Source organism: Typopeltis vanoorti, chromosome 9, assembly GCF_054136105.1.
Source record: "Typopeltis vanoorti isolate ZY-2024b chromosome 9, IOZ_Tvanoo_1.0, whole genome shotgun sequence".
In the NCBI taxonomy this organism is placed as follows: Eukaryota; Metazoa; Arthropoda; class Arachnida; order Uropygi; family Thelyphonidae; genus Typopeltis; species Typopeltis vanoorti.
In genome coordinates, this window is record NC_143557.1 from 54533050 (window position 1) to 54558490 (window position 25441).

Below are 25441 nucleotides of genomic sequence, written 5' to 3' on the forward strand. Positions count from 1 at the left end.
GCGACTAGACATAGCAAGTATTACAAACAAGGCTAAGCTTCCAAAAAGCAATATGCCACGTAAGCAAATAACTGCCCTAAAAAAGTTATATAATATTAAAAATATTATTATTACAAAAGCTGATAAAGGAAATGCAACAGTTATCATGAATAAAGAAGAGTATAACAGAAAAATGCAAGATCTCATATGTGACAGTTCCACGTATCAAATTATACATCGAGACCCTACGATGTCGCAAAAGAAAAAAGTCCGAAAATTACTGAAAAAAGTGACATCATGGCCCAAAGAAATCATCAGGAAAATAAAACCAATTCATGTTAAAACACCCCGTATTTATGGATTACCAAAATTCCACAAAACTAATATTCCCCTACGGCCCATAGTTGATTGCATAGATAGTCCCACATATAAACTGGCCCGGCATTTAGCTAAGTCGCTTGCCCCTCTTATTGGCAACTCCTCTACTTTTGTAAAAAATTCAATCCATTTCAAAACACTGGTTAAAAATCTAATCCTAAAAAATTCAGACATAATGGTTAGTTTCGAAGTCACCTCCCTATTTACCAATGTACCACTTATAGACACTCTTGATTTAATCAAGTCTAAATTTCCCCCAGATATTTTTGAATTATTTCAATTTACCATGAATGCAGGTTACTTTACATGGGGGGGGGGAAATTCTACAAACAGATTAATGGTACTGCTATGGGTTCCCCCCTCTCTCCCCCGTTAGCAAATTTTTACATGGAACACTTTGAAAACAAAGTACTTACCACAGCTACATACAAGCCACAAGTGTGGTTGCGCTATGTAGATGATGTCTTTGCCATCTGGCCCCATGGACAAGACACTTTGGACGCTTTTGTCACCTACCTAAACAGCCAACACCCCAAAATTCACTTCACAGTAGAAAAAGAATCAAATAACTGTGTACCATTTCTTGACACATTAGTCACCCGCCTTTCAGATGGATCACTATCTTTTTCTATTTACAGAAAGCCTACACACACAGGAAGATACCTACATAAACAATCACATCATCATCCAGTCCAACAGTACGGCATTTTAAAAACACTTACACACAGAGCCAGAGCCATTTGTTCTAACGATACAGCTCTGACCACTGAACTCCAGTACCTGCGCCATACGTTCTTAGCCAACGGCTACAATCCCTACAAAATAGATAAAATACTACATAGGCCCATTACTCTGCCCTCCCCTAATACACAAGAATACAACATGACCATTTCTATTCCCTATATCAGAGGTACATCGGAAAAGATAGCCAAAGTATTGTTGAAACATGGCCTTCGCACCACCTTCAAACCTCATGTCAAGCTGGCAACTCTGATCCGCTCGCCAAAGGATAAACTTCACCCTTTAGCACACCCAGGAGTGTATGAAGTTCCATGTGACTGTGACTTGGCCTATTATGGGCAAACAGGAAGATCAGTGAACATCCGCCTGGAAGAACATGAAAGATACATTCGCTACTATTACTATGGCAAGTCGGGACTGGCAGACCACGCTTTGGACACTCCTTCACACAGGATTAGATGGAGGAAAACGAAATTGCTATTTAGGAGTCGTTATAGATCTGAAAGATTATTTTTTGAGTCAGCAATGGCTTTGAAGAATTCTCCCAACCTTAACAAATATGGTTGCATTAATTTGCCAAAAATTTGGGAGACGGTTATCCTAAGAAAAACTCCTGGATAACTGCTGTTTTTTTTTTTTTTTTTTTTTTCGTTAGAGGGCGCTAAAAATAGGACTTTAGATCTTTTGTCTTTTACAATTATATTGTTTCACTCACTCACTGTCACGTTTACATGTGCGTTGTGCTCTGATGATGCTGAGTTGAAAATCAGCGAAATATTAGCGTTAATAAAACATCTTTGTTGATAAAAGTGTTTGTGGTGTTGTTAATACCATGAAAAATAAGTCATGAAGGAGCCTCTGTCATGGTATCAGCTTGTATGACAGCAGAAGGGGGGGTCCAGGTTGGCTGTGTATTGTGTATGAAAGGGTCAATTCTAAAGAGTACCAAGAAATTCTTGAGCTCTCATTGTTACTGGCATTGGAAGATTTATGTGATGGTGATTGCATTTTTCAGCAATATTCAGCTTCTTGTCACACTTCCAAGACCACTACTAGAGTTGGCCGATACTCTCACCAGATTTAAACCCCATTGAGAATTTGTGGGGAATTATGAAGAAATGTCTTCAAGAATTTATCCCCAAGAAACAAAAATGAACTTGAATGTAGTTTGCAGACCATATGGGCATGTTTTGATAAAAAAAGACTGTGAACTGCTTCATGAATACTTTCACCAACTGGAGGAAAGTGTGAAACCTCTCTCACAATTATATCATTCTACACATTTTCTTTGATTATTTTAATTTTTTGATTCGAAAGTGTATGTGCCACTCCATCCATCGCATCATGCCGTGTGTGCATGCGTGCATGCGTGCATGTGTGTGTGTGTGTGTGTGTAAATTTTATGATCGTAACTGCTTTGTAATGTATATGTCACCAAAACATTTAGTCTAAATAAAAATTATTATTTCTATTATTATTATTACGGGTATCTCCATGGAGTCACTAGGCTCACTGCAGGAGACCCAAACTATCAAAACAATATCTATCATATCTCTTCTTGAATTAATTTACAGAGACGAAGAACTCATAACTGAGTCAGGCAATGCATTCCACTCATTCCACACACCACTACAGGTCAACTTGCAAGTCAGCTCCATTCAAGCACAGGTATGCAGATACATCAACAAATTGTGGTAGGAAGGTGACTGAACCAAAAGAAATAGTTTAATAAATTTAGTTTAATCCTTTATCCAAGCGTAAGCAAACAAAGTTTGCGCCTGAAAATATATTCAGGACTGGGGTAAGGTAGTGCAACACCAGGAAACTACAAGCAAAGGTGGACCAGGCTCTCATCAATCCTTTATCCTTTATACACTTGGATAAAGGATTAAACTAAATTTATTATACTTTAACCAAGTGAAAAATAAACTTCCAACATCTTTCTCTAAATCCAGAGTAATTCAGTAAAAGGGTGGTACACCTGTTGGCAACTCCTATAGGTAAATATGACTTCTCCTATTGCTTTTGCCTTAGTATCTCCAAGTTTGAGTGTGCCTCCCACTGACGAGACCTCAATAATCTCCATGTTTGGGTGTGCCTCCCACCGACGAGACCTCAATAAAGGTTGAAACCGGACTGGGTAGTGGCCCTTCCCTTAATGCACAGCAGTATACATGTCTGCAAGAAGATGTGCTTTGCATTATGGGAGATACTGAGACAAGGCGTGATGAGAGCTTGGTCCACCTTTGCTTGTAGTTGCCTGGTGTTGCACTACCTTACCCCAGTCCTGAAGATATTTTCAGGCACAAACTTTGTTTGCTTACACTTGGATAAAGGATTAAACTAAATTTATTATACTCTAACAAAGTGAAAAATAAACTTCCAAAAAGAAATAGATCAGTTGCTAAGTGATCATTTTGCAAAGGTGTATCAACCAGGTCTGCTATAAATCAGCAACTATAAAATCAGCAACTGATTTTATAGTTGCTGAAGTTACAGAGATGCATATCAACATTAAGGTAGATGAACAGGAGGTGTTCAGCATATTAAAACATATGAATGTGAACGTAGCAGTGGAACTGAATGGCATAGCAGCCCGTCTACTATATGAATGTGCAAGAGCACTGGCTCTGGCAAAATTGTTCAATTTAAGTCTCATCTCTGGCAGGGTTCCAAGGAGTGGAAAGAGGACAAGATACCATTGCATAAAGGTGGGTCCAAAACAGAGGTAGCAAACTACAGACCAATTAATATATCAGGAGTAGTTGTTAGAATATTGGAAAAGTTGATGAAAGGTAAAATACAATATTGGAAGTTTATTTTCCACTTAGACTATAATAAATTTAGTTTAATCCTTTATCCAAGTATAAGCAAACAAAGTTTGCACCTGAAGTATTTGCAGCGACAAATGACTCTAAACCCACTACTGAGCAGATAGACGTGTGTAGGTGTGTTGGATGGCCAGCCTCTTACCAGAATGCATAAACACAAATATGGAATTCAGGACTGAGGCAACTTGTAGTAAAGGTAGACCAAGCTCTCCGTGTTTCAGTATCTCCCATAATGCAAAGCATATCTCCTTGCAGACATGTATAATGCTATGCATTAAGGGAAGGACCACTACCCAGACCGGTTTCAACCTTTATTGAGGTCTCGTCAGTGGGAGCCAGACCCAGAAGCAATGGAGAGGTCATATTTAATTATGCGTGGTACACCTTTTGCAACTCGTATAAGTAAATATGACCTACATGAACTAGCTATTAATACAAATCTTATTTCTCATCTCCAGAATTATATTACCTCAACTGTGGACCCTCAACATTCCAATATAGTTATCACTGTCACAAAATGCTCTGTGTCATTCATTTAATAAACACAACTGACGTTTAGATCATAAAACAATTCCCTTATCACTAAGTAAAGCACCCCTTATACGGTTCCAGAAAATTGGGTAGTAAACATATAAGGATGCCTGTTAGCTGAGTGTGAAATCCATATTCTTTCAAAATAACATGATTTCACCATAGTTCTGAAAAGGATACCTTACTCACACTGCTTAGAGAGAAGTCAATGGACACCCACATGGGCAAGATGCATCATGTCATGTAATGAGTCAAGTGTTTGTAGTTAGTATAAATTGGATGAATATGATGCTCTGAAGTCAGTGCAACTGTGTCAGATGAAATGGCTGCAAGAAGGAAACTGTTGGAGTTTGAAAGAGGCATTGTCATAGAAAGCTATGTTGCAGGCCGACCTATTCGGTAAATTATTGACAAAATGATCCATCCAACGATAACAACCAGAAGTCAACTGCAAGTGATACCCATAGTGGGCAACCCACCACACTCACCAAAGTGACTGTAGGGTGCTACAAAGGATAATATGTAAAAACCGCCATTCTTTTGCCTACATATTGAATGAGGAGTTCCAGGCATCAATTGGAACACAAATCTGCACAAAAACATTCAGAACAGAGGCTCACAACATGGATTTCCATGATAGAACAGAATATGCAAGCCCCACATTATCCAAACCAATATGCAGAGTTATTTTTGATGGTGTAAAGAGCATGGATAGTGAGATGTGGGAGCTTGGAAAGTTGTATTATGCTTTCCAAGAGTGACTCTAAACCCTCTACTGAGCAGATAGACGTGTGTGCGTGTGCGTGCGTGCATGTGTGTGTGTGTGTGTGCTGGATGGCCAGTCTCTTACCAGAATGCATAAACACAAATATGGAATTCAGAGGTGGCAATGTGATGGTATAGTCCTGTTTTTCCTGGTTTGGACTTGGACCTTTGTTTGAAGTGCCATGATCATTGAACTCAAAGAGGTACCTTAACATTCTGGACAATGCAATGCTGTCTACTTTGTAGTTTTTGTACAGAACTGACTATTGTCTCTTTCAGAAAGACAATACACCATAAGGCTGCATTATTTGTGGACATGAACATCACCACACTTGACTAGCCTCCACAGAGCCCTGATCTCAACCCTATTAAACATCTTATTAAGGTGAGTGCCATGGCCATTTATTCCTCACATTATGGTATCCATTGACTTCTTTTCCAAGCAGTGTAGATTTCTTTTCAATATTAAACAGAATTTATTCACTCTATCTAGTAAGGATGCTAATAGACTTTGTTTGTCAATTTCATCAGTCATACTAAAATCCACCTATAAACATCTCTTTAGCTAAAATGAAAACTTTACAATCCTAAAGATGCAACACTCATCTCATTTTGTTTATTATTTTAACGGTATAATAGAACACAGAAACTAAGTAAATAATTAATTTATTGACTTGATGCTGATATTTCGCTGGTATTATAACCAGCATCTTCAGAGCACAAAAACACTGTTTGTCACAATACGCGAGACTAAAACAACATGGTGTACTTAACCAAAATTGTAGCAGCAACACAAAGACTAGAGTCCTGATTTTGGCGCCCTCTATCTAAAAAAAAAAAAAAAAAAAAAAAAAAAAAAAAAAAAAAAAAAAAAACGCTATCATATATTACTAGAGTCCTAGAAAAAAGTGCTAGTTTTTTCTTAATATGACTGTCTCCCAGATCTTCGGCAAGTTAATACAGCCATATTTGTTGAGATTTGGAGTGTGTTTTAGGGCTTCTGTCGCCACTAAGAACAATCTCTCTGATTTATATGGGTTTCTGTGTAGTACTTTTGTGTTTTTCCAGTTGATCCTGTGTGCAGGGGTATCCAGAGCATGGTCTGCTAGGCCCATGCTCTGGATACCCCTACACAGAGTACTACACAGAAACCCATATAAATCAGAGAGATTGTTCTTAGAGGTGACAGAAACCCTAAAACACACTCCAAATCTCAACAAATATGGCTGTATTAACTTGCCGAAGATCTGGGAGACAGTCATATTAAGAAAAAACTAGCACTTTTCTAGGACTCTAGTAATATATGATAGCGTTTTTTTTTTTTTTTTTTTTTTTTTTCAGATAGAGGGCGCCAAAATCAGGACTCTAGTCTTTGTGTTGCTGCTACAATTTTGGTTAAGTACACCATGTTGTTTTAGTCTCGCGTATTGTGACAAACAGTGTTTTTGTGCTCTGAAGATGCTGGTTATAATACCAGCGAAATATCAGCATCAAGTCAATAAATTAATTATTTACTTAGTTTCTGTGTTCTATTATACCGTTAAAATAATAAACAACATGTTCGACGAACACATAAGTCTGTCCACACTCATCTCATTATTACTAAGTTTGACAAGGGAAATGCCACTGTTGTTATGGATTCTGCCAATTATAAAAGAAAAATCACTCTTTTATCATGGGATCGGTCAGTGTACCAATTGGATTACAATCCGACTAACTAACAACTCAAATGAATTCTCTTTACTAGATGAAGTTGTGAGCTTCGATGGAGATACCATAAAAACACTTACAACTCATTTTGCTAGAACCCTTAGGTTCTATAGTTTACCTAACATGCATAAGAAAGACATTCCTCTTCATCCAATTGTCAACTGCATGGATTCACCTACTAACTGAATAGCCAAATTTTTAGCACACCTATTGTGCTAAAAATTTGAGGCACCAGAGACACCAGATTAGCCACTCACACCGATTCATAAAATATTCTTCTGATTTTCTAGAAATTTTAATGTTAGTTTTAATATTTCCCTAACAGCCCACTGATATAATGTGTTAGCTTTGATGTAGAATCTCTCTTCACAAATATTCCTCTTGAGGATAAACTACATCTACTTTTAGAAGCATTTCCACAGGATATAGTGCAGTTATTCCACTTTGTTATGTATTCTGAATATTTTTTATTTGTCAAAATAAGTTTTACAGTCAAGTTGAAGGAGCTGCAATGGTAAGTCCACTCTCTTCTGAACTTGCTAACTATTATTTAGAATATTTAGAAGACGTCTTTTTCTAATCCATACACCCTCGGACTTCATTTTGGGTTTGTTATACAGATGATGTTTATTGCTATCTAATCCCATAATGAAGACACATTACCTATGTTTTTTTTTTTTTTAAATCTAATATAAACAATCTGCATCCATGAATTAAATTTACTATGGAAATTGAAAAATACAACAAATTGTCCTTTCTAGATATTCTACTCCTCTGCTCATCATCATCAGGTGAATTAATTTCACAGTACAGGTAACCCTTGTATAATGTGGATGTTAGGTTCCACAGAAATGTGATGTTATATAAATCGTATTATGCGAGACTGAGATCACATGGATAAAAGTAGGGTTATGTTCCGAAATTCTCATTGCATACTTCGGCTGGTTTAGTTATAAAGAAGTCAGTAATAAGATCTTGATTAAAGCTATACTGCAATTTTTTATTAAGCTCATAATACGGAGCTAAACAAATATCCAACTGTCTCGTGAAATTTCAGGAGTGCTCCATTGAGGAATCATTATCCGTAAAATAACTTCCTAACTTTCTTGCCAAGTGCAATCCTTCCCCTAATTTCTTTAAACTGAATTCTTTAATGAATTCATCACAATCAGAATCTTCGGCAGAACTTTCCCCGCCATTTGGTTTGACATCATATATTAATTGTACCTGTTCCTCCTCATTTAAATCTATTTTCCAATCAATTAATTACCTAATTTTGTTTTCAACCATATCACAAAAGCCCTCTAAGTGGCCATTACTATAAAAATAAAATTTTTACATAAAAAAAGCATTACATATTGTATGTAACTCAACAGAAAATAAAGTGCTCAGCTTGAGATTAAGCTCAGGATGCATTAAGGAAAGGGACACTACCCAAACTGGTTTCGACCTTTATTGAGGTCTCGTCAGTGGGAACCAGACCCAGAGGTGCGATACTAAGGCAGAAGCAATGGAGAAGTCATATTTACCTATACGAGTTGCCAAAAGGTGTACCACCTTATTATTAAGGTGGTACACCTTTTGGCAAGATATTAAAGTATAGGTAAATATGACTTTTCCATTGCTTCTGCCTTAGTATGAGACCTCTGGTTCTGGCTCCCACTGACGAGACCTCAATAAAGGTCGAAATTGGCCTAGGTGATGGCCTTTCCTTTAATGAATAGCATTATACATGTCCGCAAGGAGATGTACTTTGCATTATGAGAGATACTAAGACAACGAGTGATGAGAGCTTGGTCCACCTTTACCAGGAGTTGCCTCAGTCCTGAAGATACTCCAAGCACAAACTTTGTTTGCTTACACTTGAATAAACGATTAAACTAAATTTATTGTAGTCTAACCAAGTGGGAAAAAACTTCCAACATCTTTCTCTAAATCCAGAGTAATTTAATAATAAAGTGGTACACCTTTTGGCAACTCGTATAGGTAAATATGACTTCTCCATTGTTTCTGCCTTAGTATCACAAGTTGGATCTGGCTCCCACTGACGAGACCTCAATCAAGGTTGAAACCGGTTTGGGTAGTGGCCCTTCCCTTAATGCATAACATTATACATGTCTGCAAGGAGATGTGGTTTACATTATGGGAGATACTAAGACAAGGAGAGATGAAAGCTTGGGCCACCTTTACTACGAGTTGCCTCAGTCCAGAAGATACTTTGTTTGCATTCACTTGAATAAAGGATTACACTAAATTTATTATACTTTACATGGTAAACAATTGATGTACATGCATGCTAAAGGGTATTTTCCCTAATATAAATTCGCTACGTATAACTACATGCGAGATATGGACAGATGCAAATTTAAAGAAGATGAAATTTGATTTTTAAGTGGCGCAGTAAAAAATATATGAAAAGAGAAAGTGTTGCTGCAATTTGTAGACTGTGTTTTTATCAGTTTTTATACAAACCACGTTGTATAAGTACAGCTTTGAACAAGGGTTGCTACAATGTGTAGACTGCATTATATCAAAACCATGTTGTATAAGTATCGCATTATATGAGGGTTACCTGTACTCACATTTATCAAGAGACTACTTTCACTGGACACGGCATTCAACAGAAATCAGCTCACCATCCATGAAGTGAGTAGAGTCTGTTGTTCCAGGTACACTGCTGGTCTTAATGACAAAATGCTCTTTGCCTTAGAGGGTAAAGTTTTGAAAATTCCAAGTTTTTGCATTGGATGGGGGTGAGGTGGCATTGTTGGTATCTGCCTCTGTGTCTGTGTGTACTTACAGTAAACATAAGAAAGACCCATCTGCTTGCCTTGTAAATAGAGTATCCAAGAAGGTGAGAGCTCCTTCATTTTCTTCTTCCACTAGAGTTGAAAAAACTTGCATTAGTTTCCACAGTGAAACTAATGCAAGTATGAATATTACTGAGGAAATGTAAAACGTTAGACAAGGCCTGTTAGCCATGCATCCAAATGGCAAAGACATCATCCATATACCACAACCATAGTTTGCACTTGGTGTGTGTGGGGGGGGGGGGGGGGGGGATTAAGTGCCAAAGATTCAAATGATATCATGTATAAGTTTGCAATGGAGATGAAAGCTAGGAGTCAATTGCTACACCTTCAATTTGCTCTATTCCAGCTTAAATACCCTATTTAAGACCATGAAGACTTAAAGAGTATGGAAATATCAAGGGGATATATTTTGGACAGGAGAACTAGTGTATCGTGTACTAGAACATTTGTAAAAAGGGACAACACATCAAAGCTTACAAAGCGGTCATTGTCCTATAACTGAACATTTTGTATAGTGGTTTTAAAATGCATGGAGTTTATTATTATTATTATTATTACCCAAGACCCCATGGAGTCAAAGACTTATGTATGAGGTCCTTTTATCATACACACAGCTTATCATACTGTACTTTAAACACACTCAAATTCTCTGCAGACACATACTCTCAGGCAAGGCATTCCAATATTTCACAACTACAATGCAACAAACCTGCTTCTCACTCTCCCCCCTGCTCGCACCCTCTTTATACAGTTTCCAGGGATGACCTCTGGCTCTTCCCTGATCTCCCACCGTTTTCTGTAGAACCTCTCCAACATTGATCCTATAACAACCTCTTACTAACTTGTAGGTCTCTATCATATCAAAATATGGTAAACAACAAACACACCCATTAAGACCTGGCTGGCCCCTTTAAGTGTGCCACTGATTCCAAACAGTCTTTCAAAATGTCTTCCAATATGTTTGTTGAGTTTGGATGAAAACATTGAAAAGAACATTAGTCATCTGCCTAGTAATGAAGCTAAAAAAACTATATTTTGAAGTAGCCAAGGTGAACTATGATGGACACCCATCAGAATTGAATATCCTGTCCTCAGAATTAAAAGCCTTCATCTCCTTAAAATTAAATAATAACATAGTTATCATCATAGTTGACAAGGGGGACATCACTGCAGTCTTAGATGCCAAATTGTATGATCGAAAAATGAAATTACTTCTTCGTGATCGCAATACATACTCCCAGCTTAATACTGATCCTACCAAAAGTACTCAACAAGTTATTTGATAAAACAGCATCCGTAGATCAAGAAACCATCAAAAGATTCAGAACATAAAGTTTTGAAAATTCCAAGTTTTTGCATTGGATGGTGGTGAGGTGGCATTGTTGGTATCTGCCTCTGTGTCTGTGTGTACTTACAGTAAACATAAGAAAGACCCATCTGCTTGCCTTGTAAATAGAGTATCCAAGAAGGTGAGAGCTCCTTTATTTTCTTCTTCCACTAGAGTTGAAAAAACTTGCATTAGTTTCCACAGTGAAACTAATGCAAGATCCCTAAAATATATAACTCACCAAAATTACATAAATTTGATAAAACAGCATCCGTAGATCAAGAAACCATCAAAAGATTCAGAACATACCATGCAAGATCCCTAGAATATATAACTCACCAAAATTACATAAAATCAACTGTCTACTTAGATATCGTGTGGATTCTATAGGCAGTCCCATGTATGGCCAGCAAAGGTTGGTCGATTGGTAGAGCCTCTGCTACTAATGGCTCGCAAAAAGTTAAGCAAGTTTAAGCACGGTTAGTAGTTGGAAGGAGATCAATCATTTGATGCTGTTGGCACACTCTCCCTTAATGAGTCTTTGGATTCCCTGGAGGTGTCACATAATGAAAATAATAATAATAACTCAAGATTTCTTGTAACCTTCTCCATCCCCTCATTGGCGACTCTGCTTCTTTGATAAAAAAATTCCACAGAATTTCTTGCAAGAATAAAAGATATTAAACTGGCAGATACAGGCATGTTGGTAACATCTGACATCATCTCTCTCTCTCTCTCTCTCTCTCTCTTTCTTCACAAATATCCCTCACAAAGAAACAATACAATTTCTAGCCCAAAAATTTCCATCAGTCATAGTGGACTTATTCAAATTTACTATTACATCTGGTTACTTCATGTGGAAAAATAAAATATATAAACAAGAGGAAGGAACTGTAATGGGTTCACTCCTATCTTCTATCTTGATATAAAAAACAACAATTTGGCTGTAGTGATGACGTCTTTGCAGTTTGGAGTTACACAGAACCACACTCATTTCTACAAAAAATCAACACCCTACATCCTTATATTGAGTTCACACAACAAAAAGAATCATCAAAAGGTATTTCCTTTCTAAATGTATACATCCAAGATGGATCTAGTTCCATTCTGTCTACTGAAAACCAACTTTTACAGGTCATTATATCCACAATATATCAGCTAAATATTCATCTCAAAAATATGGCATCATAAAATTCCTAGGATCAAGAGCACACAATTTGTTCTGCCAAATAATCTCCAGAACAAGAACTGGAGATTTTCAAAGAAACAGCCTTACTAAATGGCTACAATCCAAGAATAACTCAAAAAGTAATTAAGCACTCTCCTATACAGCAATCTAGACAAGAAGTAGCACACAGGAGACATGCAGTGAGATCCTGTTGGAAGATGAGTTCTTTGTCTTTCTGGATCTGTAGGACTACTCTTTTCTCCAATATTTTTATGTATTGGTCACTTTTCATCAAGTGATCCTGGACCGTCATGTATAAAACAACCCTAGAACATCTTTTTAGCTGAGTGTTTACGAGCTTGTTGAAGGTGGGCAAGATAAGTCTTCTCAACCTTTATTTTTTGCAAATCTGAAGCCTTGTCTTCAGATTTGCAAACATAGGGTACTCACACTCTTCGATTAAAAAAGGCTCTCATCTGAGAATATGACCTTCTTCCATTTCTCAACAGTTCAATTCTTTGTACACTTTTGCCCACTAGAGCCTCTTTTTCTGATTAGCCTTCATCAACAGCTATTTCTTTTTTGGTCTGTCCTCCCTGTTACCAACATTCTTCGACAGACTGTCATGTCAGACACGTTAATTGAGGTAGCTGCTGTCTCTATTTAAGTCTACAGCAGACAATCTTGGATTCATTTTGCTTTTCCTAACTAGTAAATGATCCTGAGTAAGTAGTTTTCCTATTTTTCACCCACATTTTCCTTTTCTGTCAGGAGAAAAGGTACCCATTTCCCCAAACCTCTTTAAAATCACATTAGCAGCACCCAAATCAACACCACACTCATTGGCAATTTGTTTTTGAGGCATGGATGCTGATAAAAGCTTTCTTGGAGATGTATCCATTTTATGGCTACACCAAATGAATAAAACACTAAAATTGTCAACTTGTTTACACTATTAAAAATACACAATGTTTATTAATACATATAGTATTAATAAACATTTTAGAAACAGTGAAATAAAACCAAAACCAAAAAATAGTAAACTAAAAACAAAAACCTGACAAAAATTCAGCTTGCTTGAATTAATTTATTCACTACTGCACAGCTAATTCTCTTTTTACATTTTTTTTTTACACGAATTCAAAATAACACAGTTTAGAAAACAAAAACAATTCTATTTTTACATGGAATATTTTGATTTAACACGGTTCAAATGGCACTTATTTTTAAAATTTCTGTTTGAATTCAGTTATGTTAAAAAGGGTCCTATGATGATTCTTCGAAGTTAAGCTGGTCCATTATGGGAGGCCCACCTGTATAAGGCTGCTTGGAAGGAGTTAAGCTGTTTGCTAAACAATTGTTTCTTGTTTAAAATTCAAAATGTTTACACATCTTGTGTTTTGTTCATTATTATTATTATTATTATTTGTCACACCTCCAAGGAGTTCCGAACACTCATCGAGGGAGGACACCTACTATACAACTGTCTCAACCACTACACCGAACCTCTACTACCAATCATCTCCATCAACGCCATCTACCACCAACAACCACCACAACTAGTATTTTTCGTCTGCAAACTATGTGTTCTAAAGGGCCGATTTGTCTGTATGCGGGATGAAAAACCTGAGTTTCTTGGAGAAAAAACCCTGCTACGTATGAGATCGACTAACTCACCTTCGATTGAAAAAGTCCACATAAAGATTCCTCCCATCACAACGAGAATCAAACTTAGGCCTATTCCAATTGAAGGGCACAATATACCGTCGTTCTTCCAATTGCGCTACAGAGGTACTCATATGAGAGTTTTGTTCGTGCAATAGAGTTATACAGGTATGTATTAAATTTTGAAGTTTTGTATGCGTAATATAAAATTAAAAAAATAAATTATTGATTATTTTCAGATATTTTCATAACATTACCTCATTCATCACGATGTCAGATAATTCAGTTATACAGAAGAAGAAAAGAAAAGCTATTTCTTTAGAAACTAAGATCCAAATTTTAGATTGCTTAGCAGCTGGAGAAAGTTCAACATCCTTAGAAAAATATTTTGTATTAAACTAAACTACAATGAGAACAATTGAGAAAAATGAAGAGATAATTAGAAAATCTGTTCTTTATAGAACAAAATTAGTTGCCAAGTTCTCATCGTATATGGATATTATAAAAGTGAAGACGGAAAAGGCTTAGTGATGTGGGTGCATTCCAAAAAGGAATACCTTTAGATGAAAACATCATCAAACAGAAAGCATTACAAACAGATTTGGGAAAAGGCACAAACAACATCAAACAACAACTGGGATTTTTCTACAAGCACAGGTTGGTTTACAAAATTAATCAAAAGATAGGTGCTTCATAATGTAAAAATAAAAGGAGAAGCACATCTACAGATGAGCAGGCAGCTAGGAAATTTCTTTCAAAACTGTTCAAAATTATTGAAAATGACAGATCAAGTTTGGAATACAGATGAAACCAGTCTTTTTTGGAAAATAATGCCAAGTAGAACTTATATAGTAAAATCACAAAAAAAGTGTTGGTGGCTTTAAAGCAGGTAAGGATCATGTGACTATTATTTTGCAGCAATGCTTCAGGAGATCGTATATTACAACCATTACTCATTAATCAATCCCTAAGATCGTGGGCAATGTGTGGATTTTAACACATTACCAGTGCACTGGAAAGCAAGCAAAAAATGTTGAGTTACAAAAGTAATTTTTAATGAATGGTTGAATCAATGTTTTGTTCCAAAAGTTAAATGTTTTTGATGGAAAAAAATCCAGACTTTAAAGTTTTATTGATTATAGACAATGTGCCTGGAAATACTGTTTTAAAACACCCGAATGTGGAATTTTGTTTTCTGCCACTTAATACAACGAGGGTGTGATTGCTACCTTCAAAACGTACTACATAAGAAGAGCATTCCAATACATTTTGGATAAACTAGATAAGGATAATTTACTGACAGTTATTGATGTGTGTGAAGAAATTTTCTATTTTGGATTGCATCAAACTTGCTAAATTGGCGTTATCAGAATTGAAACCACCAACTTTAAATGCATGTTGGAAAGATACTTGCCCAGAATGAATGAAACAGAAAATCCCTGTATCTTTGCATACAACTGAATGTCCCAACATCATCAGATTAGCACATGCAGTTGGCAGAGAAGGATTTGCAGATATTAAAGAACTGATGGTTTGTCAACTAGGTTTTTAGTGATGAAGAAATAATAGAAGCTGTCCTTGAAAATCTCGATGAAAAACAAAAAAGCGATGATGAAGAGATTCCACTCACTGCAGGATTAAATAAAGAAGGGCTTCAAATGGCTAGTAAATTGCAAAGTCATTTTCTTACACATGATCCAAATACTGAAGTCATGTATGCTGCGATATGAAGAATTATACAAAGATCTAGTCTAAACAGGATCTCAACAATTAATTACAGAGTTCATGATAAAAAAAAAAAATCAACCTTCAGAATTATTGGAAATTTATTGTTAATTTAGTTCCTTTTACTGAAGAAAAGATTTCCCCATTGAAGCATGAACAGGACAGCCAAAATGTTTCAAGTGATGGAAGTGATTTTATTCCAGTCTCACACAAAAGAATGCGGCTACTGTCAGAAAGTGACACAAATGAAATTTAACCAATAACCATATGTGTGGGTGTATTTGGGCCTTTTCAAATTTCTATTTTATAAGTGACACACTATTTTCTTTAAGAAAGATACATATGTATATACTTTAAATAAGTATATTTAAAATAAAAAAATATTCCATTATAATTAAATAATTTTATTCAATGACTTTCATGTTTTGTTGCAAATAACTTATTGTTTGTATCGGGTTTTCACATCTGAACCATTCTTCTTTTTTTCATATGAACTCTATTCTTTTTTACACGGTTTTTCATTTACACGTTTTTTTTTTCTGGAACCAGTCTACCACGTAAATGGAGAATTGTGCATATATATATATCATCACCAAATTCCTGACATACCCTCAAGGGGTGTACAGGATAAGATAGTATCCCGTACACCCCTAGAGGGTACAAGTCAGTATCAGAAGGTATTTTATTATTACATCACACCTCCAGGGAGTCCAAAGACTCATCGAGGGAGGGCATCTACTCTACAACTCTTCGTCTCACTACTCCACCAACCTTCATCATCTAACACCAATGCCATCTACCACCGACTACCATCACAAGTACTTTCACAGACAATCACAACATCCATGCCCACAGCGGGATTCGAACCCACAGCCTTTTGGCTGGAAAGCAGATATGCTAACCACTTGGCCGACCAGGCTGGCAATATGATAGTATCCTCTACATGAAAAACTTACATCATTACTAACTTCCTATCTACAATTTTCCTCCAAATCAATCTGTTACCTGTCAAGACTCCAACATTATCAGATCTTATATTTCTGTCTTCTAAAACACTTTTTTACTATATCAATCCACCTATATCATGGTCTTTCTTTGGGTATTTTTCCTGCCAAACTGGCAGAGAACACTTGTTTTGCTAATCTTTCCTTGCCCATTCTGTTTAAGTGACCATACCACTTGAGATTACCTCTGCTAAAACATTCCTGGATGCTGACAATGTCCTTTCCTAATATCAATTTTTAATATTGCCATTGATGCCATCTGTTCACCCCTCTAATCTTTCTCAGGACTCTCATATCTGTGGTCTCTAGGCTTTGGTCAAATGTTTTACTTCTGACCCAGCTCTCAGATCCATAAGTTAAAATTGACTTGAATACTGTCTTATATACAGCTAATTTAGTTATTTTGGCTAATTTCTCTCTTATTCCATATAAATTTATTCAACTGACTTCCTACGGCTTTGTTGATTCTGTTGTCTATTTTCATATTTAATTTACCATCTTCACTAAAAATCATGCCTAAGTAGCTGAAATGTTTTACTTGTTCTATAGTTTCTCCATTCACAATGCAGTTAATATTTTCAATGTATATGCCTAGACAGAAACATTGAAAATACAAAAACAAAAAGACAAATTTCCATTGTCTTTGTCTTTTTAATGCTGACCTTCATACCATATCTATTACAGTAGTTATTCACTTTAGTCAGGGAATCTTGCAGACTTGTAGCAGATTTATTTAGAAGTATAACATCATCCACATAAAGCAAAGAGCTGAGATTAACATCTCCAATTTTGATATCAGGTTTAATACTACTTTCCTTCACAATGTACATCCTTGTCTGACACAAGATTTAACATCAAACCATCTTCTTGTACTTCCTTCAATTCTAACTGCTGACTTACAGTTGAAATAAAGACTCATTAAGTATTGTTTGATATAGTGCCCCATTGACACCATATAACTGTAGCGTATTGAATAGCTTTTCTCTTGGCACCTTGTCATATGTATTTTCCAAATCTACAAAACTTAAATACAGATCTTTGTTATATTCTTGTGAATTCTCAACAATTTGTCATAAAGTGAAAATCTGATATTGACAGTCTTTATTTTGCCTGAATCCAGCTTGTTCTTAACCAAGCTTTTCTTCAACAATTCTTCCCAACGTTTCTCAAGTATGCTTGTATATATCTTACCAGGAACACTCAGTAGATAAATACCTCTGAATTCTCACATTCAATTTTATTTCCCTTTTTATATATGGGTACTATGAGAGCTCTAATCCAATCATCTGGAATTCATTCCCCTGTCCAGGCCTTCTGAACTATGCAGTGCAGTCACTGTAAGATTTTTATACCTCCATACTTGAGCATTTCTGGTCGAATATCATCTACTCCTGCTGCCTTTCCACATTTCATCCTTTTGATGGTTTTTTCTACTTCGAGTATGGATAAGTATTCCTGACTGCATGCCGGGTCAATGTTTTTTTACCACTGTGCTGTCATCACTGCTTGTTTCATTTAGCAATTTTTCAAATAAATTACTCCATACTTCAAGGATATCTTTTTCTTCTGTTTCCATGTCACCTTTATCATCTCTAATTCCTTTTACAGCACTCTTTCCTCTATTTCTGAGAGATTCTTCAGCAATCTCCAGAATATCTTGCCACCATTTGATATTTATTTTCTATGTTCTTACCAAAGTCCTCCCATGACTTCTGTTTAGCTAGTTTTACACAGTGCTTAGTTTTCTTACATTTGTCTTTGTATTCCCTAAGAGTACAAACTGACTTATTTGCAGGAACTTTTGATATATTATTTCTTCTTTTCTTTCACTGCCTCTTTAACTTCCTGTGTCCACCATGGGGGCTCTGATTTTGCTATCCTTGCAGACAACCTCACCACATGCCTCTCTGGCAGAATCAATCAATGTTTTCTTCAAAGTTTGCCACTGAATCTCCAAGGTTTGGTTCCTGTTCTCAAACTCTTTCATTTTTTCTTCAATAATCTTTGTGTATTTTAGTCTACAGTTCACATCTGAGAGCTGCTCAACTTTTATTTGCTTTAAAACTTTCTTACATGTTATTCTTTTCAATATGAAATTCAGTTGTATCCTGCTCAAGACTAAATAGTGTTCACTTTCAATTTCAAATCCTCTGTACACTCCTGGTGTCCTGCACCAGGGAGAAAACATCACTATCAACAATGACATAGTCAATGAGACTTTTCTTATTCCTTGCCTCTTCTCTTCATGTGAATTTGTGCACATTTTTATGTTGGAACTTGGTGTTAATAATAACCAGTCCATGTCCTGAGCTGAAACTCAACAGGTATTTGCCTTTATTATTAGCTTTGCCCTTTTCTCCAAATTTTCCCAAAATATTTTTGAATGTCTGACAATTCCCAAAAAGGACCAACTTTTCATTTTTCATTGTGTCAGTTGCTTTCTCTAAAGCATCAAAACATTCCTCCACTTCTACCTTAGTAGAACCTTCTGTGGGACCATAGGCACAAATAAGTCTCATTGTCCAGTTCCCCATTCTCATATTTGCCCACATCACTTTACTTGAGACCGCCTGCCATTCAAGAAGATTAGCCTCGTATTTAGTGTTGCATGCTATGGCTACTCCTTCTTTTTCTTGATTGTCATTGCCTGAATATAACATTTTCTATTTATTACTCAGAAAGATCTCACCAGTTTTTGCCTTTTTTGTTTCAGTCACCCCTATTATGTCGATCTGGTACTTATCTAATTCCTCAGCTAGCTCCATTTCTTTGCCATTCAGGTTTCTTATGTTGACATTACCGATCTTGAACTCTGGTGATGTTGAGTTGGGGTGTGTTTTAGGCTTTGTTCCAGTAGCTGACTTTTAACTGTTTGCCCTAGTTCCCTATCAAAAACAAAGGGGGGGGGGGGCTTGTTTAACAGGGCGACACCCCAGCCGGTATGAAATTCTGTCATGTTGTAGGGGATGCTTAAGGGTCAAAGTTATATAACCAAGAAGAGACCGCCACATAGTCTTTAAAGGAATGTGGACAACTGATCAGGGCTTCTGACCTAATGTCCAATCCAAAAAGATGGTTTAAGTTTAATGTTAAATCTGGTGTGAGACAAGGATGTACATTATCCCCTCTGTTATTCATTATCTATATGGATCACATTATGAAGGAAAGTGGTATTAAACATGATATCAAAATTGGAGATGTTAATGTCAGTTCTTTGCTTTATGTGGATGATGTTATACTTCTAAATAAATCCACTACATGTCTGCAAGATTTTCTCACTAAATTGAATAACTGTTGTAATAGATATGGTATGAAGGTCAGCAATAAAAAGACAAAGACAATGAAAATAGGCAGAATCATTGAAAATGTCAACTGTGTTGTGAATGGAGAACCTGTGGAACAAGTAAAACATTTCAGCTACTTAGGCACGATTTTTAGTGAAGATAGTAAATTAAATATAGAAATAGACAACAGAATCAGCAAAGCTGGTATGGTGAGAAGTCAATTGAATAAATTCATAGAATAAGAGAGAAATTATTCTGAACATTAAATTAGCTGTATAGAAGACAGTGTTCAAACCAGTTTTAACTTATGGATCTGAGAGTTGGGTCAGAAGTAAAACACTTGACCAAAGACTAGAGACCGCAGATATGAGAGTCCTGAGAAAGATTATAGGCGTGAACAGATGGCATCAATGGCAATATCATAATATTAAAAATGAGGATATTAGGAAAGAACTTGACATTGTCAGCATCCAGGAATACGCTAGCAGAGCTAATCTCAGGTCGTATGGTCACTTAAATAGAACGGGCGAAGAAAGATTAGCAAAACAAGTGTTCTCTGCTAGGTTGGCAGCAAAATGACCCAGAGGAAGACCAAGATATAGGTGGATTGATACGGTACAAAGTGCCTTAGTCAATAGAAATATAGGATCTGATAATGTTGGAGTCTTGACAAGTAACAGACTGATTTGGAGGAAAATTATAGCTAGGAAGTTAGTAATGATGTAATTTTTTTCATGTAGTGCTATCATATCCTGTACACCCCTTGAGGGTATATGGCAGGAATTTGATGATGATGATGATGATCTGATCATTTCACCAGATAATATAATTGTGAGTTAGGTTACACACTTTCCTCCAGTTGCTGAGAGTGATCATGAAGTGATAACTTGGGTTGTAGTTAGGCATATCAACACTTTTTTGAGAAAAGGATATATGTGGAATTATAAGGATGGTGTTTATGACAAGCTTAGGAGACTGCTTGTAGCTATAATATGGAACGAAAAGTTGAGCAGTAAGAAAATTAATAATGAATGGGAACTGACAAAGAAATACATAAGAGCATCAATGTGTGAATGTATTCCAAAGGCCAAAAGGCTGAATAGGTAGATGTAAAATGGATGAATGAGGGGGCTTAAGCATGAAATCTGGAAAAAACAGGTACTCTGGAGGCAGAACAGATGAATAATGGTAATAATCGGTTATATGAAGCGTATAAAGAACAAGCCAGGAAAGTGACTCAGTTAGTAAGGAAAACAAGAAAAGCCAGTGTGAGTAGAAATTGGCAAATCAGGTGGAGAAAACCCTAGAGAGTTTTTTAGATATGTGGCAAGTAGAAGGAAGAATGATCATGGTAAGATGATGTTAATGATGAAAGTGGTAAAATGGCAACTGCTGCAAAAGACATTGTTGAGGCATTCAGTGATCAATTTCTAAGGGTAATCAGGGTGGAATCATGAGGAACTCAAGTGTAGAGGACACAGGAGAGGATGGTTTAATAGTGAGTGAGTGAGCAGGAGGTAATTGAGGAAATAAATAAACTTCATATCGATAAGGCGATACTATTTAATGACATATCACCACACGTCATAAGAGAAAAATCCAGAGAATTGGAAGTAACATTAGCATGCTTAACAGCACAGATTCCAAGGGAGTGGAAAGAAGGAAAAATTGTTCCACTGTATAAAGTTGGTGATGTATTCTTTGTGATTTTCAGCATGGGTTTGTTAAGGGGAGTTCATGTTTTGGTATCTCTCCAAGGTATTTGTCACCTTGTAATAGGAGAGATGTATATAACGTTGTGTACTTGGAATTTGCAAAAGCTTTTGATAGGCTCCCATAGAAACTATTAAATAAATTGAAAAAGACGGGACTGGATAGCAAACTTCTGAGCTGGATCAGTGAATGCCTATCAGATAGGTATCAGAAAGTTGTAGATGGGGGTATGGCATTCCATAAGAGGAAGGTCATTAGTAGTGTACCACAGGTGTCAGTTTTGGGACCATTGTTGCTCAATTTATATATTAATGATTTTGGGATGCTTTTAATTAATTAAATGTGGTGTTTGCAGACAATTCAAAATTGGGGAGAAAATCCAGAGTCAAGCAAATGTTATGGCCTTGCAGGAGGACATGAATAGATTGCATGAATGGGCAGATAAGTGGAACTATCAGTTCAATGTTGCAAAGTGTAAGATTTTGAAATTTGGTAAGCTACAACAGGATGTGAAGTGTGGTGGTGGATGAGTATCTGAAATTCAGGTGCCACATTTCATAAGTTGTGAAGATATCACATCGGATAATGGCAATGATGTGGAGGATGCTGACATGTAGAAATAAAGAGATTATGATGAATTATACAATTCATCATAATTACAAGGTGACAAATACCTTGGACAGGAGAGATGCATATCACGTTGTGTACTTGGAATTTGCAAAAGCTTTTGATAGGCTCCCACAGAAACTATTAAATAAATTGAAAAAGACGGGACTGGATAACAGACTTCTGAGATGGATCAGTGAATGCCTGTCAGATAGGTATCAGAAAGTTGTAGATGGGGGTATGGCATCCCATAATATACATTCCATAATATACAGTATAAGGCCTTGATATCAGGCCTCATATGAATTATCGTGCACAGATTTGGACTGGGTTTTCATGGTGACGATGATATGTTGGAAAGGGTTCAGAGAAGATTCACAAAGGTTGTCAGTGGTCTTTGGAATGTGGAGTACGAGGACAGATTGAAAGAATTTAAATTGCAAAACCTCATGAATATTTGGAAGAGAGGGGGGGGGGGATATGATTGAGACATATAAGCTAGTTGGGAGTTGTTATCAGGCTGAAATGAAAGAGATTTTTTGAAGAATGGGAGAGTGGGGGGGGGGGGAAAGAAGCTATCATTGGAAGCTGTATAAAGAGGGTGTGAGCAGAGGAGTGAGGAGAAGGTTCTGTGCATGGAGAGTGGTTTGTGAGTGGAATGCATTGCCTAAGTCTGTTTTGAATGTAGACATATTGAATCAGTTTGAAGCATGTTTGGGTGAACATTGTGTGCAATAGTGATTGCCTCTCATGATGAGTCATCGACTCCATGGAGTCAGATATTAATAATAATAATGTATGATTGGTTTATCCTCCTATGCTTCATTCATAAGAATAAAGTAATTATATCAGGAGGTGTATTTATATTAAAGCTCAGCTTAAATCATTAAAATGAGATCTAATGTAAGGAAAATGCTGTTTATTTCTCATTACAAACTTAATGAAACAGTAAGAGATGGTGACAATCTGAGAATTGTTTCTTCAAATATTGTAACTGTCTGCATGATTTTTTTGTTGTTCTGAACTACTAATACAAGTATACACACCACACAATATTAAAGAAATTTGAAAACCAGTAAAATATGATTAATAGTAAAATTTAGAAAATGCACCTGGTAAGAACAGTTTTCAAGTGTGGTTTGAATTTACATGATAATGAGAATTACACAGCTGCTTCAAAACAGACTGGAATGTGGCCACAGGGAGCTTATTTTTTTAATGGTTTATTGGGAATGAGGAAGCAGTGGAGAGAGGCAGACAATTAACATGGTCACTGATGTGTGGTTCTTTATAAGGATATATATTGAAGGTTGGGTTACATAATTTGGTCACTTATTAAAAGGAATGCTTATCATAAGAAATATATAAGTTACTATGGATTTTTTGTAGGAGAGAATAGAAGAAAATTTTCAACAGTGTGTAACAAGAGGAAAGGAAAACAAGGTTTCCTGTAAGTTGGATAACAGTGTAGTCAGCAAGAGCATGAATAGTTTTTTTTTTTTTGAGTTATCAGCTACTAGCATATCACTGATGTGATGAGATGCAGATGTGACCAGTTTAAAATATGAGACAAAAGCAGTATTACTAATGAGTGGTGAGCAGCTATCATATGATTTCTTGTATATCAAAAACATTACTTCTGTTTCTTTTTTCTTTATTATTCTAATTAAATATTAATCTACCTTCATCATCTACCTCTGTCACAACCTTAACTGTAAAATCTCCACCTGGATGATATACTTCTGCAAAGTGATCACTCAGCAACTCAACTATTTCTTTGGTTTATGTCACCTTCCTACCATCAGCACTGATTAAAGTCATCCTGCCATAATCATTCTCTTTAACTTTCTACATAAAAAAAAAAAAAAACTCTTTTGGATTTACTCCTCTGGGCTGCTTAGCTAATATTCCATACTAGTCACCCTTCCTGCTTTCACTTTGTGCTTCTCATTATATAAGATTAATAATACTTAAGAAGTGACCAAATACAACACAGAGAACAATAGTAATACTATATATTATATATATATTAACTATTCTACTTCTATTAATGTAGTACATTAATGAAAGTTCTTACTTTTCAAAAAGTGTATTATACTGAGGACAGTAGCCAATAAGTTTCCTAGCTTTAGAAACAGGTCTTCCATAGATGTATACAGTTCCAGATGTTGAAGGATACTGTCCAGTTAAAACATTACTAAAAACAAAAAATACAAGTCCATTAGCCATAAATAATTATGACTTAATCCATAAATCTAAACACTAAAAAGCTGCAAAAAATTACATTAAAAAGTTGATTATGTCATCATCATCATGTCCAGATATGTATCCTAAATTGTTAATAATTGTGAGATTTTTATATAGAGGATATTATCATAATATTAATCCTACCTGCTGCGCCATTATTTAAATATATGATTTTTATTAATTTAATTCTGTATATAGAAATGATCTCTGTTCAACAATTATTTTAAATTTATTTCCAAGTGTATCTATATATTATTATATGCATAAGGATTCACTCCAATTGGTGCAAAGACCTCTTTTTTACTATTTCTTTCAGAATCCAAATAATTCACTGACTCAAGACCAAAATACAAAATAAACACATTTAATATAACAAAAACAATATATACAGGGTGTTCGGGATAAATTTGACATATTTATAATTAATTATATTTTTCCGTAAGTTACATGTATTAACACACACTTCTCTTCATTTAAAAGTTTGGACCCTTCTTCATTCATATACAAGATGTCAGAAAGGATGGATAGCTGGAACCCACCTGAATCATGGAAGAGAATAACTTGTATCATGATGATTCGTGCCCGCCATCAAAATAAGGATATTACGACTGCTGCCCAATGCTCCCTGAATACAGTAAAAACAATCAGGCATGAACTAGAGACTTGCAATGGTGACTACGAGGATGTAGCAAGAAGAAAGATCCCTAGCAGACGATCTGATTGCGTTCGTACAGCAGAATTCCTCGCAAATCTGCAGGAACAGGTGTTGAAGAACCCTGGCATTGGAATTCGGGCTTTGTTCGTGGAGTTGCTAACTGTAGTCAAGCCCTGGATAACAAGGGTAGCCAATGGTAGGCCGTATGTATGGCAGCAGGATTCGGCCCCTTGCCACACCTCTGGGAAAAGTCAAAAATGGTTGTCTGAAAATTTCTACGACTTCACCAGTCCAAATGT

At 36.1% G+C, this 25441-nt stretch overlaps 1 protein-coding gene across 1 annotated transcript in view; it reads right to left on the bottom strand.

Annotated features, from left to right (window-relative positions):
- Nucleotides 1-25441, bottom strand: part of LOC150103053 (phospholipid-transporting ATPase ABCA1-like) — an 859669-nt gene that overhangs the window by 496707 nt on the left and 337521 nt on the right. Inside the window, exon 17 of the mRNA XM_090398068.1 lies at nucleotides 24318-24437. Within this exon, the coding sequence (XP_090254194.1) occupies nucleotides 24318-24437 (120 nt within the window). The remainder of the gene's footprint in view (nucleotides 1-24317; nucleotides 24438-25441) is intronic.